The 16,401-nt window shown below is 40.5% G+C and overlaps 2 protein-coding genes across 4 annotated transcripts in view; both read left to right on the top strand.

Annotated features, from left to right (window-relative positions):
- The window catches only part of BACE2 (beta-secretase 2), a 57,347-nt gene extending 56,392 nt beyond the window's left edge, over window positions 1-955 (top strand). The window contains exons 9-10 of the mRNA XM_042788820.1: window positions 70-125; window positions 258-955. Coding sequence (XP_042644754.1) covers window positions 70-125 — 56 coding nt within the window. The 3' untranslated portion in view covers window positions 258-955. The remainder of the gene's footprint in view (window positions 1-69; window positions 126-257) is intronic.
- Window positions 956-4,118: 3,163 nt separating this feature from the next.
- Window positions 4,119-15,999, top strand: FAM3B (FAM3 metabolism regulating signaling molecule B). 3 transcript variants are annotated; one of them, XM_042788657.1, is made up of 8 exons: window positions 4,119-4,545; window positions 8,236-8,379; window positions 9,183-9,306; window positions 10,007-10,065; window positions 12,364-12,414; window positions 13,634-13,721; window positions 14,450-14,582; window positions 15,491-15,999. In XM_042788657.1, exons 1-8 carry the CDS (start codon window positions 4,527-4,529, stop codon window positions 15,578-15,580), a joined length of 708 nt encoding a protein of 235 aa, XP_042644591.1. In that variant the 5' UTR covers window positions 4,119-4,526; the 3' UTR covers window positions 15,581-15,999. The 3 variants fall into 3 exon arrangements, with proteins under 3 accessions (XP_042644591.1, XP_042644593.1, XP_032867111.1); XM_033011220.2 differs by lacking the exon at window positions 4,119-4,545 and adding an exon at window positions 6,600-6,764; XM_042788659.1 differs by lacking the exon at window positions 12,364-12,414.
- Window positions 16,000-16,401: the final 402 nt, after the last annotated feature.

Raw genomic sequence — 16,401 nt, 5'->3', positions numbered from 1 at the left:
TTTACAGTCTTCTGGTTTGCGCATATATCCCCTTTCATTGACTAACTTAGACCCACCTTTTTCCCACAGTCTTGAAATATCAACCCACTGTGACTGGCCGTGTCCATTGCCATCCCAGTCCATAGGTAAGGTGATACCCTTTTTTCTCTCTTCCCCCTCTCCTTGAAGACAGGTGTGAAAGAAATCCAGCTCTCTCACTGTGCATGTGGATTGGGCTTCAAAAGAAGTGGATTTATTATGTTTTTTTGCTCTTTTAGAACTCCAGCATCACTTTTGGGTGACCTGAGCCCATCACGGTGGCATCAGCCTGGGTCCCTGCTGGGAAACCTGGTACTGACAGAATGGATCAGGGAAGAACTCCAGGACGTCATCAAGCTACAAGTGATTTGGGATTGCTGATAGCAGGGACCTCTGGCAATCCAGCTCCCACTGGTAAATCGCTAGTCGACTGAGTGGGCTTGCAGAACTGTTTACATCCAGACTTGGCTGTAGACCATGTGGGATTGCACAGGGTCCGTGTTAATAGGGACCTGTTGGCCTAATGACTGCTGACAGCAGCATTTCAAGAAAACAAACAGAGATCCTCTAGGATTGTGCAAAGCCATATCAAAGCATCCAGCATTTAAAGAAGGATTTTCCTCTCCCTCTCATTTTGCCCTTCTCATTTTCCTCTTCTGAAAAGTTTGTGCCACTATATATTAAAGATGACTAGATTTGGGCCCATAATGTATTAAGTTATTGCTGCTAATACTGAGAAAACTTTGCCAGTCAACATCTTCTATCTGGATGAAGTGCAATTTAATGTATTTTCCTTGTGTGTCTCTGGATTAACAAAGCATAAGAACAACACACAAATATGCCCCACTTTTGTGTTGTTACACAGACCAGCAAAGTCCTGGGAGCTAGACTCACTAGCTTTACAGGTTTTCTAGTTTATCAACTGAAAGTAATAAATGCTTGCTTTTTGCCTTTTGTTATATGATTAATTTTTGCATCTCTGGGAAGAAGATGTTAAGACTTTAATATATCCACAAAAGAAGTATCTGAAAGCTGTCATCTTGTTCTAAGTATTTGCTCCTGGCTTTCATAAAGCTGTTCAAGGTATACCAGAAAAAAAAAAAAATCATTGTATTAAGATACACATTTAAATCCCTATTTCTCCACATTACTCTCTATGCTACCATGATTCAGGATGTTGAGGTTCTACCTAAATTATGGGCACAGGCACACAGTGAAGCATGGCTGAGTTACAGCAGCTTAAAGAACTGCTCTTCCACATTGCCACACCTATTGTCCATGTGTATGTTCTTATCTGTCCCAAGTCTTAGGTAAAATTAGTTAACTTAAACATCAGTTGCGTATTTTATGTAGGTGATCTAGTGTTTCTAGTAGCTCTCGAAGTCCTTGTGACCCCTACAAGAAAAGATTTGATACAGTATTCTTTCTCCTCCTTACAAACTCTGCCTCCATTTTAAATCACTAAATTCTTTAACTCATCCTAGCAGGATTAAACATATGTTTTTGGCCATTTGTGAATGAGCAGAAAACATGTAAATTAAATAGCTACAAGGACTGGAATGACACTTTGCTAATTTGTTAGCCAAGTAGAGTGGATGCAGAAAATACCTCTGGAGGTACAGCAGCTTAAAGGGCAAGCAGGAACTTGCTGTGTTGTAATTTTACAGTGTTGGCAACTGCCCATAAACTTTCTCTACAGACTGTGGCTTTTGTGATGATAAGACAAGACTAACACATAAACCCTCTGTATGTACGTTCACTTGTTCCATTTGGTGTCTGCAAGAGTAATTTGTTTCCTGAGTAGATTTCCTGCGCTGTTTATCACCAAAGGGTCTTACAGCCTCACAAGCATTGAGAGTGAAGATTAATGTTTTGAAAAGTTCTTCTCTAAGCTTTCAAATTACAGGATGAATGGTTACAGAATAAGAACAGAAATGATACTTCAAGAGTGTTCTGCATCCCACATCTTTGATTAATTACTGAAGAAAGAACAGCATTGCGTTTCTTTTGCAGACACAAAACTGAGATACCTAAAGTAAAAAATTTTAAATTTTCCAGCCCTTTGGTATTTAAAATCCCCTCAGCGAGAGACCAAACCAGTTATTGTGTTGCTTGGTTTTGTAGCAAACACCTAGGTGTATTTCAATGTAGCTTAGGCAGTAATGAAAACTAAGTAACATGCCACACTTTTCTTGTGGGTAAAAGCCAGTATATTGACAGTTATCCAATAGACACTGATCATTAATCATGCGGTTTTTTCACAATAAGGTGTTGAGGTGGTGACAAAATTCTTAGGGGATTCAAATTTTTAACCATGGAGTCTGTGACCCACCAATGCTCATACAATAAATTTATTTCAAAATTAAATTATCCTAAGTCCTAGTTAATTTTCCTTGCTTTAGTAAAAGTTGAATAATTTTTCATTTGGCTACCACAAACTGTAGTATTTGGAGTTTAAAGGCACGTTATTTTTACTTTAAAGGCTAGGAATGTACTCTTCAATAGTTTTAATCATTTATTATCAGAGACATAATCTTCTGATGTGCCATCTTACAGAATAACAGTTCCTGCAGAAATAATTGCATATTTGGAAGAGTAACCCAGAACAGTGTTGCCCTCGACTTTCTCTTGCCTACTACTAACTACTTTTCCTTTTTGTCCTATGCTTTTCACTTAAGTTTATTTGTCCCATGCTACCGCTTTATTATTTGCACACCTAGATTTTATTGGCTGTTGCTTTTCATTTGCAAGCTCCAGTACATTTGAAAATAACCAGCAGCAATTACTCTCTCAGGTTTTACCTGCAATTTATAGGATACTACAATATCCCAATCACAGACAAGGACAAGAAACACCTCTTCTTCAGGGACTGGAAACATTTATATCGTTCAGATGTGTCTTGGGAGGAAGACAAAAGCTCCAGTCTAGCTTCAATCCTGCATCTACCCCCCCTGCAGGATTTTGTTCATGTTTGCTGAACATAATTTGGTGAACCATCAGAGGAAGAGTGAACGAAGAAACTGAAGGGAAACTAAATCAGAGGATTTTAAGAGTAAAACCATGTAGTTTAATGATTTCATTTTGAAAATTGCTCAGCTTCATTGGTTGGGTTTTTCCCAACTTGAAGGTCTTCAGCTTGGTTTCCTGAATATGTCTGAGTGGCTACTTCAGTCCTTAGAAGCTGTCCTTGATGTGAGCTGTAATTTCCCTGGTTCAGGGTCAGGGCTGACTGGTGCTGGTGAGGCTCAGCACCCACACAGGCCTGCAAACACCTATCAGTCAGAGCATGTTGGACACTGGAAATTTTAAAAACAGAAAAGCAAGCCTGTGATGTGGGGCTCCTGATGGGCTATGCCTTTATCTCATCTTATCTGCCACAGACTAGAAAATGTGCACTGCCAGCACTGTGCTGTAGTTTCATGCTCCTTACATGTGGCCTGGGGAGCAGGAGAGAAGGGGGGGCTGCTGCCCCACACCCCGAGTGCAAGCCCTGACAGGGTTTTTGGTGAGGTGATGGGAACAGCGGACTCACCAAGCTACCCCACCAGGAAGAAAACATCAAGGCAAGGGTGCACAACACCTTGCTTGTAGCACTGGCAGGGCCCAGCACAAGAAAAGATGACCAGAGGGCTTGGCCTGTTGGGCTGGTGCCCGCCGTAGGACTTGTGTCATCCCCGACCTGTGGTGGTGGGTAAAGAAGGAGGAGGGGGCTCCGGTGGGGCCCTGCCCTGTGACCTCAACAGCTAAAACACCAGGCAGACTCTGTCTGGCACCAGGAAAAGGCCCTTGCTTCCTTGCTGTCTGGGTTGGGTTCAACAGACTTAAAAATAACTGGTTCATTTTGAGATTTGGAGGAAAACAGCTTTTCGAAGGGGCTGACAGATGGCATGTGAGCCTTCCTTTTGATCCCGCTAGCCAGCTGGTTTCTTTCTGCAGAAGACAACTTTTAGCACTACCCCTTCTGTTTGAGTTTTTAGGTGGCGTCTACTGCTGCATCTCCTTGGCTCAGACAGGGCCTGGTTTGGCGGCTGAGTCCTCCTTCTCCCAATGCCACACGTCCTCTCCTCCCCCAGAGCAGCCGCGGCCGTTGCGAGCGCCAGGCCCTTCCTTCACCGCCTTTGCCAAGACGTGATGCCGCCCGGTCCTGCCCGACACCTGCAAACCGCGCAGCGGAGGGCAAGGCCAGAGGGGGAGTCGCGCCGCCGTGGCCGTGCCCCGTCCCCAGCTCCGCTCCCCTCAGCTGCCCCGCGGCTCCCCCCGGGCGACAGCGGCGGCAGGGCCACGCAGCCGCCCCGCGCCCTCCTCCGCGGCCTCCCCGGCAGAGGAAATCGGCCAGGGCAGCGGGGTGCGGGGCTCGGCCGGGGCGGTGCGGCGCGGCGCGGACAGGCGGCCGCTCCCCTTCCCGCGCCGTCCCGCTGGCCGCAGGACGAGGCGGGAAAGAGGGACGGACCCCTGAAGAGGAGAGGGACGAGGAGGAGGAGAAGGACAGCCCGCCCCCGCCCTCAATAATGTGGCTGAACCGGCAATGTGAGTAGCAGCCCCGCCGAGCGGGGAGGGCGCCGGTGCCGCCGCCCGCTGAGCCCGGCCGGGCAGCGGCCGCCCCGCTCCCGCCTTGCGCCCTCCTCAGGTGGGTGCCCCGGGGCCGCTCCCCGGGCGGGCGCCCGCCGCGGCCCCGCGAGCCGCGGGGAAGGGGCAGGGAGGGCTGGTCGCGGCGGCGTCGCCTGAGGCGAGCGGGGGCCGAGCCTCCGGCCCGGGGCGAGAGGGGCCTGTGCCCGGCCTCGCCGCTGCGCCCCGGCCGAGACCTGAGAACGGATCGACACCCAGTTTTTTAGGTTAGAGTAATTTAAGCTCGAGTCCTCGATGTATTCTTTTTCTTACCCCCGCCCCGTTAAAGTCCTGATGCGTACGGGTGGGTGGGTGTTAGCGAGGTGTGGTAGCGAGGGAATTTTAAGTCAGCTAAGCACCGAAAAAAAAAAAAAAAAAAAAGTTGTGCTTACACTTAGCGCTTTAGTGTCTGCCAAGGGGCAGGCGAGCACCTGAGGGAGAAGGGAAATGGGGAGTTGCTGTAAAGTGGGATTGCTGATCGTCTGCTTTGCTTTGCTGTCTTACGCGTCCTGCCACACTGCCATCCGGACTGTCCGCACAGTTTCTCCCTCCCTGCTCCTCTCTGCCCTCTTTGTCTGGCACCGTGAGTATTGCTGAGTACCTCTGGGCAAGTACCTCTCCGTGGCAGAAGCGGAGTAAGGGAGGTTTGTGCCACCTGCCTGAGCTCGGCAAGAACCTCCGCGGCATGCCGTCCCCTCGCCGTCCCCCGCACCGTCCCCTCACCGTCCGTCCCCTTGGTGCTGAGCCAAGCAGTGCGCTGAGGAGCCACAGCCTCTAAAACCAGCAAAAGCACAGTCTGACTTTCGTTTGCGTTTTTAAACTCCTAACTGCTGTGGATAGCAAATCTTAAGCAATCTTAACTATCTTGGGTTTGTCTGAGCTTATGGCTTAGCTGCTATTGTGTAGGGTTTTATGCGTGTCTGTGCAGGTACGCAAAAAGAGTATACGTGCGCAGGATATGTATTCTCAGTAAACCTAAGAGATCCAGGTGGATCCAGCAGGTAAAATCAATGCAGTACACCAGTGCCTTCTGAATCCAAGAAAACAAACCAGAAGTTGGTTGACAGTGAAAATACTTTCTGACAGTTTTGAGAACCAAGTACAAAGTGTGCAGGAGAGTTGGTAAATGTATTCCTTAAACTTTAAAAGGCACGTTTGAGAAATATTTAAGAAGCTTGAGGTTTAAATACGGAGTATAATAGCGGAAGTTAGACACTGTGTACTTTCCAGTCTACTTGGGCAAAATGCTTCACTATTGAGCCTGGTTTGCAACACAGTTGCTCCATAGTTTTGCTGAAAAACAAATTATTGTAAAAACAAACCTGCTAAGCTAACAAAAAGGGCAAAACAAAACCTGACTGATGGTCTCATAGGTATTTATGATGCACCTCACCCCATGAAAAAATAATCAGTGAAATCTTTAAATAAGCTTGTTGTAGTTTTCACTGCCTGGGTTTTGTCATTGAAACCTGTGACTTGGTCTCCTTTACAAATGAAATATATTTTGAGTATAAATCTGATTTTTTTTTTTAATATTCAGAAAGAGAAAAAGCGAGTGAGTTTCATTCTGCTTGGTTCCTGCAGCTTCCTTCCTTGTGCATGTGAATTTTGTCAACTGTTCACATTCACAGTATAAATTAAATGTTGGAGTAATTTTTAGTATTATTTTAGTGCAGGTTTGCACCACTACCAGTGGTAGAGTGAGACAGATTCTCTTAGACTGAGACAATGATTGGGAAATCTGTATCTCTGAAGATTCACTGTATTACTTTCTCAATCTTAATCCTTTGATGAAAATAGTGTTTCTCACAGTATCTTCCTTACAGTCACACAAATGCACACACTTATGACTCTTAAATACGATGACACAGAACAGTTTAAGAGCTCAGATCAGTATCTTAAAAGGGTTTACTGTCCTCTCTCTTTTTTTTTTTTTTTTTTTTCCTTTTCCTTTTTTCTGATGCAAGAAATGAGAAACTGGGACTATTTACAGAAGAACCGTCAATGTTCATAATGATCTGCATTCTTCCTCACTGAGGTTCAAGGGCTGGAGTACAGCTGTGATTCATTTGTGAAGGATGACTGGATCAGAGAGGACCACTTACTACTTCTGTTGCTATTGCAAAGAATGCGGAATTTAGGTGATAGTACTGTTCAGTGTTAGCTTTACCAGTCGGCATTTTCTGCAGTGTTCTGTTAGGTTCTGTTATTTTTTAAGCTAGGTAGAATGAAGAAATAACCACATGCACCGATACAGGATAGGGAGTAGCTAGAGAGGTAAAATACTTTCAGGCAAAAAGAACTGGTCTTTATGGTGGATTACAAATAGAACCTGAGTCAACAAAGTCTACTCTTATGGAAAAAAAAATCAAACTTCCTTCTGGCATGAATAGCCAGAAGTAGAGCCTCCAGAATGTGTGTGTTGGACTAGTGTGTCCATTCTGCAGTAAAAGACAAAGATCAATGGGGCAGAATTCACAGGAGAGCAGTAGGACCTGCAAAACAGGACTTGAGGAGAACAAGTGAACAATTTGGGCTTATTCAAGAGAAGGGGTAGGGCAGAAATCTTAATATTTATAAAAGGCAGTTCCGAAAAGGAAAGGAGTATCTTCCTGAGTGTAAACTGTTATAAGGAAGATTTAGGCTAGATAATAGTATTTTCTAGCAGGTTGGAAAGTGAACTTACTAGATATTTTTGGACATTGGTTCTGTTGTACTTGATTTTCAGGACTATGAACTAAAAATTTTCCATTTTCACTTTAACGAACCATTATGTTCAAAGACATGTTTCTTTACAGATCAGGAAGTATCTCATGACATCAGAACATCTGTGTTTCACAATTGCAGTGTGCTCTCTCCTTGTTTAGCATCATAAATTAGGTTGTGCATTTCTTCTAGATCAGGAATGCATGTTAGCATTTCTGGTGATGTGCAGGAGGGCATATCCAATATGGAATTTATTTCTATTTCTTCATAGTCAGGAATATTGTGAATCCTGTTGTTTTCACAGTGTGTAGATGTGCTGCTCATACAGTCCATGGAGGCTGTGATATAACTGAGAAACGGTGAAACAGTCACTCAGAGCTCACTGTGTGAATGAGATTATTTGGGCCTTCCTAAATTATTTTTACCCAGCATGTCAAAAGGGTGGACAGAGGTAGTTCCCTATATGGTCAGTGTTTTAAACTATTCCTGTAGTGCTTGCGTACCACAGAAAATCAATAGTAACTGCATGTTACCTGTATAGTCATATGTAGTATTTGGTACTTACTTTTCAGAGTAAAAATCCTAGTAGGATTAAGTTGAACTTCATATTTCTTTGGGGTATTATGGGTGAGGATTGAGGGGAGTCTTGGGGGTAGTTTTCTGCTTGAAGATCAAGTTTTAGAAACAAAAGGGATTGTCAGAGATGGGAATGTAACAAATAATGTATTGCCACATATCTGAAGGCTGTGGTTAACACAGTATACCAGAAATAAAGTAGCCAGTTTGTGTGGTGATGCCAATGAAAATACAAGATTTTGTATGTTACTATGAAAATATCTTTATGTCTCTCTGGTTTTCTTTTTTTTTTTTTTTTTTTTTTTTTTTTTCTTTTCTTTCCCTTGGCAGATCTTGTGAAATTAACAGGGCTTCTGTTGGCATCGTTGGCTGCTTGGTACGTGGGATACATATTTGCTGTTCTTGTACCCGAAGACACAATAGCAGCATCTATTGCTAATCTTCAAGACATTGGAAAAAAAACAGTGCTGAGGGGTATGTAGTTGAATTTCTTTTTTTTTTCCTTATATTATGTCTAACATTGTCTATTTACATACTAAGTGACAAATGGGTTGTTAGCTAATAAATGATTTGGTATGTGCTATTGTAAGAATTAAGTTGGCTGTGTAAAGTTAATTAGTGCAAGTCTGAAGTATTTTTTAGACACTATCTTTGAAGAAGCACAATGTCAGCCTATATTTGCCAGTATGCAAATATAATTAATTGAATAGCAACACAAGAAAACCTTATTTGTTTGCTGGCATATAAGGATAAATCTGCAGCTTTGGTCCTGTAACATGTATTTTACAGTTATGGTAAATTGTTGAATCACTGACCAGACTTTGGGATTAAATTCTCATTATTTCTTTCCACAGGGTGGCTTAATGTGTACATTTTTCTCATTCTATTTCTATGTTATCATGTGAAAAAAGCTTAAAATGGGAATGTTAGCTATTAACTTCAACCTATTGGTAACAATCCTTCACCCCTCTAGTCCTTGTTTCCTGTTACATGAAATTACACAAAATAATTACTCTATATTTAAATCATATAATGATATATAGGGCATTTTTCCCTAGATCAGGTTGCTCTTGGTCCCAGCAGCTGCTTGAAAGTCAATGATAACTTAAAGCCCAGGCAAGTCTGTGATAAATGTTGCCACGATACTGGAAAACTGGCAAGATTGGCTTCTGTGTATGTATGTTTGAGCTTAGCATGATGACATTAAGGGATTCTTTCCATGTAGAAATTGTTTATGCAGCATCCAAAAAAACGATTTCTCATCTTTGTTGTTGCAGCCCCAGTACCAAAAAGGCAAAAGTGTGATCACTGGTCTCCCTGCTCACCTGGGAACTACGCCTATCGAATTCTTAGTGGTGGTGGCAAAGGAAAGCTGGCTAAAATTTGTTTTGAGGATGAGCTGTGAGTACCAGTCTAACTTTAAATCTAAGCAAGTGTTTTGCAGTGTGAAGAAGGGTGTTTCATTTTGATTCAGCAGCAGCAAGCTCTTACCAGGGGGCTCTTACTCTGGTGATAAATGTCAGAATATATCTGACAGTATATAAATCTTTTTTTCCCTTTTTGTTTTTTTAAGTACCTAATCTCAAGTTATTTTCTTTGTTCCTCTACATAAGATGCATTCAACTCTTAGTTTCAAGTACGAACTTTAATTTTCTTGGTGCAGGATAGTCAGTTTACAACATGTTGAATGGTCAACACCTTCTGAAAGTCAGGTTCTTTCATGGCTTTTCAAGCTGGACAGGTAGAGTGACTTCAAAGCATTGCAATGATCTTTTGTGTAGATATAGTCCACACAGAACAGTGCCACAAAACCCCATTTTATCTTGGGTTTCTTTCTGCTTTATCTTTCTGGCTGCATTTGTGTGAAGTACTTTCTTGATCTGGCTCATTTTGAAAGACTCATTGTGCATCGTTGAAGGAAACTGACTGATACAAAGTGCAAGATCTTTAAACCATAGCTCTTGTTTACTACAAAGTCTTGAATTAAATAACTGAAGAAAACGGGAACATCAGAAAGTGTCTTAGCATTGGTAAATACGACTTTGGATCAGAGCTTCTGGACAGATATATTCTACTGATACTACATTTATTTTGATTCCAGGCTTATAAGCGAAGAGAAGGGTAATGTTGGAAGAGGTATAAACATTGCCATTGTGAATTGTAAGTAAGAGAAAAAATGTTAGAGGGATACGTACTTTTGTGTACTGCAATAATTTGGAAAGGTTCTTGAAGGGATTGGGGTTTTTTTACTAGGCAGTATGGAAGGAAAGAGAAATGAAAAAATTGCAAACTTGATTTATGTTAAATATAAGAAAAATCTGTGTTTGAGATAAATGGTCTTCTGGATAAACCAAAGAAACATATTCATAGTCAGTATAAGAAAACAGAAAATGTGTACATAGAAGTGGTATATGTGTATTCTATTAGATAAAAGAACTGCTGCTTATGTAACATAGCAAAAATACACATGATCTCCAGAAGTAAAACTCAACTTTCAGGTTCAGTCCTTGATAAAAGGTATCTATTGCTCCACTGATAAGGGACAAGCAGTAACTGAGAATTGCAGTTCTGCCCCAAGGTACAACCAAGGTACAAATTCCTTTTCCAGGCTTGGTCAGTGGACAGAAAGACAAACTCAAAACTTGATTAATATTGAACTGCCATCATATGTCTTTGCTTATAGTAGGACCTATTGGAAAGCAGGAGGTATAGTTTATTCCAGATCTGGAGGCACCATTTTAATTTAGAATGGGAATGGTGATGAAGTGCAGTGTGTTCCATAATGGACCCTGAGAGAAATGAATGCCTAAATGTTGTGGAGGAGAGGAGGAGAGGGAGTTCAGATGCACAGTCAAGTTGGCTTTGATCACAAAACACTTATGTTCCAGGTTTTTTTGCCACAGTATTGCTAAGCAAGATCTTGACCTTGTCTAAACTTGCAGGATTTTATTGAAGTCACTGGGTTAAATTAACATAGACAGGAATCTGTTCCAATTTTTTTTTTCCCAGTTAACTACTGCATTTTTTTTTCCCAATAAGGAATCATAAAACTTTACTGGTTATAATAGGTAAACAGTTAAGAATGAGTTTTCAGCACAGCGCTGTACAATAAGAGGGCAAATACTCATCCTGACTGCATAAGCAAGGTATAGCAAATAGGAGTAAGAAACTAGCATTGTCTTTGCACCAGATATTAATGAGGAAAAAGAAGTGATATATCAAATTTTGCACATTTTTGAACAGTCACTTCCTTAATCACACGTATAGTCATTTTAGATACACTTTAGTCTCCACCTGCAGGTAAATCTGTTCATTATCTTGAACCAATTTATAGTGAGAGATATTTTCTACACGTCCTCTAGTTAGATCAGTCAAACTAATGACTGTGCTCAATAAATTTCCTATGGCGTCACACTTGTACTTTATTCCACAATTATAACTTTTTCTTCTCTGAATGAGTATGGCCTTTTCTAAGAGGGAAGACGGAACTATTAAGCCCAAGCTAACAGCACAGAGGGAGAAAGAAAGAATTTTGTGGATTTCTGCAGTTCTGTCTACAGCCTTTTCCATTTATTTGTGATCTCTGCTCAGAAGCCCAGTTCTAGAATGCTGTTTCACCACTGAGGGTTTTTTGTCATCTTTCCCCCTCATCAACATGATAAACCTGCCATTTAGAATCCTATGTTCAGAAGTATTTGCCTTCATGATTTTACCGTATATGGATCAAAGATAAGCCAGAAATTAATCAGGAACTGCTAGGTCTTCTCACTGGAAATGAGCTGATATACTCTAAATGGAAAAGACCCTGTCGTGTAGCAGGGATGTGGGTCTTGGACAATGAAAATCAATTAACTCAGTTGGCATGGATTTAGAAGTTTTAAAAGTATTTCCAACTGTACATGTCTTGTTTAAACAGCTATCTAAGCAGCAGCATAATTAATGATCGATATTGACCAAAATGTTTTGGAATGATTAATTGCTTGCATGCCCCATTTCTGATACAGTAATGATGAGTGTTGAGTTTCTGTCCACTGGGATTCAAATGGTACGAAAGCCTGCACATCTGAAACACTGCACAGAATACTATTAAGCTCATCCAAATAGTCTTAGGCTTAACCCATTTTCCTATTTATGATTGTGACCTACTATAGTATATCTAGATATAAAAATATGCAAATATACAATAAACCGGATTCCTTCCTTAAAATAAAAAGTAATAAAAATGTTTTAGTCACATTTGATGATTCAGAGAGTGCATGAAACAAAATATTCTCCCCAAATCTTAAATTTACATTATTCCATATTCCTTCCAATTAAAAAATGTAAACAAAAGAAAATTCAGAAGCCAAATAATACACAAAATTAGAGATGCCTAGCTTTAGCAGAAGAAGCTGTATATACTGATTTAATTTAATAATTTTTGCTTATGTTTACACAACTCTTTTTTTAAAATTACAGATAAAACAGGAAAATTTACATCGGCAAAATTTTTTGACATGTGGGAAGGAGGTAGGGAAAAGAGTACAATAGAACTTTTATTAGTGTTTCCATGTTAAGAAATTACTTATATAATTATCCTGCACTTTCAAATGACTATGATTGTATTATCAACAAGGATCAACTAGAAACAAACAGCTGTTGTCTTCATAAAATATGCTCTGGCCAGATCTGATGACAAATTTTCCCTGAAAAGCTGAATTTTTCTTGCTGGTTTGAGATAGTTAATTGTCTTTTTTTTTTTTTTTTTTTTTCCATTGTCTTGCTGCTTTTTTTTTTTTTTTTAATTGTCAAATTGCCATTTTTTAATTGTCTTTCTTTTTTCTCCATTAATTCAGTCTGGTAGGAATAGCACTTAACCAGGTGCCACATTCAGATACTTCACTCAGCAAAATTCCTTTTCCTGGCATATTTTGTTGTATTTTAGTTGTAAAATCATCATAGGAGATATGCCAGTCAGTTTCTTAACATCCTTCCATGCAGCTAGAAAGATGATCTGCTTTAAGAATAGCTTTTAACACGTTTTCCAGACTTTGAATGATAACAGTTTCCTTACCTATTAGTAAGGAGAAACAGAATGCTATGAGACACTGGAAGCTGATTCTCTGACCAATTAAGAATGCTTGTGACCTTACGTGCATGAATAGAAATCACATTGGGACTAATCATGGGGCTACAGTTTTGTATACAGTATGTAGACTGTAATGTCTCCAGGGTGCCTGTTACATTTTTTTTGTATGGAAAACAAGTATCTTCTGTATGTTTAGCAATTGCAAAACCAATAAATAGCTTAGTGTTGCAAATAGGCTGCCACTTAATGGAAGTGGGTGGACAGTGGCATGGGTAACTCAGCACTGCAGTTAGCAGGGAAGTAGGAAGCCAGTGACTTCTCCTGAGCTATTCCATGCTTTGCTTTCATGTATAATATTGTGTGACATAAACATGCGAAACCATCTATATACTTACCCTGGGCCTAAATGGCTTTTGTAGAAGTTCAGAAGTGTCTTTGTTTATTACTGGAAAATGCAGATCAATCCATGATCTCCTAGCCTTCAGTGAGAGCTAGCAGTTCTCTGCACCTTTCAGGAATAAAGCCTGTGCCTGTAAACAGAAAAATTACCTAATAAGGTCTCATTTTGAATAAACAAGGCCAAAAATTGAAACCAAGTTGAAAGTAGGTGGAATGTGATAATGCGTGTAATGAATAATCGGTGTGTAATTGATTCAACAGACCACTCAGGAGAGATGATGACTTTCATTAAAAATGCACCAGAAGGGTCCCTCCTTTTGATGGTGACTCATGATGATGGAAATGCCCGGTAAGCAAGTTACTCGTGACAGGCTGAGGAATAGCAAAGTGAATAGCTTTAAAAATCACTATTGCCTAACAGTGTAAAAGAATGGTGAATTTCACTCTTTAGTCAGGGTTATTCTCTCATTTCCTGCCCAAAAGGTTTTGATTCCATGTCCATTCAGTACTTGCCCATGTCATGTATGTTGACACTTCCAAAGATAGGTAGATAGTGTTATATTTGTTTAAAAACACCAGTTGTCCTCATAAAGAGCACTGCTGTTACTTGTGGGCCACAACCTTCTATTAAGAAGGTATCCACACCCTCAATTATAATGATTCTAGTCTGCATTCCTTCTTACATCTTAACCTGATTCTTCAAGTGCTTTTGAATCATAGGGGTTTTTTAGTTGAATTGTATAGGGAAAGACGTAATCATTTGATTGATAAACATTTGATGCCCTTGTCCTCATTCCAGAAGGACTGAAACATCAAATAATATTTGAGATACAGTTTTCTTTCTGGTATCCTGTTACAAACAGGTTGTATTAACATCAGGAACATAAAGAGGAGGAATTAAAATAATTTCGCTCTGTGAGTTGTAATAGCATGCTACTAAGACAGCTCTCAGGATTTTTTTAAACTTGTCATTTTTGCTTCTGCTGACTTACTAATGTAAAGCATGAATCAGCTGTGTTCTTTTTCAGCATTTTTCATGTCCTGAATTAACAATTTCTTTTCACTACATTTTCCTAGGTTAAAAAATGATGCCAAAAAATTAGTAGAAGAGCTGGGAAGTAAAGAAATATGGAATATGAAGTTCAGGTCAAGCTGGGCTTTTATAGCTGCCAAAGGCTTCAAGCTGCCAGATGATATACAGAAAGAAAAGGTCAGGTTCATTTTATTTTCACTTTATATTTGTCTGTATATATATAACCTTCAGGTGCAGATTTTGTGTGTTAGCTATAATAACTGCAGTCTGTTCAGTAAGCCTCAGTTGCACAAAGCAAGTTCTCTAATGTGTCACCGTTCTTTGCTTTGGATCTGGCCATGTACAGTACTGACTTCTACCACACCAGCACTAAATTATCTATAGACGTATTTCAGAAGTGACCAGCAATTCTAGAGAGTCTCAGTTTTGAAATGTCCAACCTGACATGCTGTACAGAGACTTAATTTTCTTTTGGAAGGACAAATTCCAAGGAATTCCTAAAAATAAGAGCTGTTTTTATATGAAAATTGGTCTGTCTCAAATTGGCTGTGCAAATACAGCAATGCTTTCATCACAAAACTTTTCTGAATAACTTGCCCTCAGGCTTCAGCAGGACTATAGATACCATTTTTTAGAGCAGATTTCTGTTTGCGTCTGTGACCTCGTATTTGCTTTCTATAAGCCCAGCAGTGCTCATCTGTATGACAGAGGCAGACAGAAATGAGAAAACCCAATACAGAGGTCAGTTCCCATGATGATACTGACTGCCTCCAAAGGCATGTGAAACTTCCACAGGTTTTTTTTTTCCCCAGAATATTGTTGCAATCTTCTTCACATCACAGCGCTTCTGCAGGAAAAAGGTATTCAATTTAGTGTATATTATGACAGCCATCTGGGAAATAAATAGAGTGCTCTGTCTAAGAGAAAAACTGGTGGAATCCTCACCCATTATGTCAAGCAAGATCTGCAACGTGCTACTTAGCTTCCCAGTCCTAATCCATTACCCCCTTCTGTTGTATGAGGTTTGACAAACTAGTTTGTAAATGGAGAACTAAATACTGAACTTATTTTACTTCTTTTAACAGATAAACCACTCTGACAAAAAGAAGAACAGATACGGTGACTGGCCAGCTGAGATCCAAATAGAAGGCTGTATCCCAAGAAACCTGATCTGAACAAATCCATACCTTATTAATAAAGATGATTCTATATTTTTATATCTATTTTATACTCTAGTAAATTGCCTCCAGAATCCAATAAGGATCTCAACACTAGTTGTAAAATAAGTCATATGCGCAGTTTTTAACCTTTCTTTCCTATGGGAGGTTTTACTCTAATACGAAATCAAGTGGGTATTTTAATGACAAGTGGAAATAAAATAATCTGGTTTGAAATTACAATGCTCAGGAAGTTAGTTATAAAATACCAGGATTTTTGAAAGTGACTATACATTGTAATCAGTAATTTTAGGGTTTTGGTTGGTTGGTTTGTTTTTAGTATGTATTTTCTTTTGGTTCCTTTAAATATGCAAATAGAACTTAGTCTAAATTGTAATACAAAATCACTAGCAATAAAGCAAATTATTTTGATGTTAGTTTATTAGTAACATCTCTTATCCTCGGTGGATAAGGAATTGGCTGGATGGTCACACTCAAAGAGCTGCGGTCAACAGCTGGATGTCTGAGTGGAGATCAGTGACGAGTGGCGTTCCTCGGGTCAGTGCTGGAACCGGTGCTGTTTAACATCTTTGTTGGCAAGATGGACAGTGGGACTGAGTGCACCCTCAGCGAGTTTGCTGACGACACTGAGCTGTGTGGTGCGGCTGACACGCCGGAGGGAAGGGATGCCATCCAGAGAGACCTGGACAGGCTGGAGGGGTGGGCCTGTGCAAACTTCATGAGCTTCAACAAGGTCACATGCAAGGTCCTGCACATGGGTTGAGGCAACCAAAAACAGAAATACAGACTGGGTGATGAGTGCATTGAGAGCAGCCCTG

The sequence above is a fragment of the Tyto alba genome, unplaced genomic scaffold, assembly GCF_018691265.1.
Source record: "Tyto alba isolate M040663 unplaced genomic scaffold, T.alba_DEE_v4.0 Super-Scaffold_14, whole genome shotgun sequence".
Classification (NCBI taxonomy): Eukaryota; Metazoa; Chordata; class Aves; order Strigiformes; family Tytonidae; genus Tyto; species Tyto alba.
This window is presented reverse-complemented; position numbering and strand designations above follow the sequence as displayed.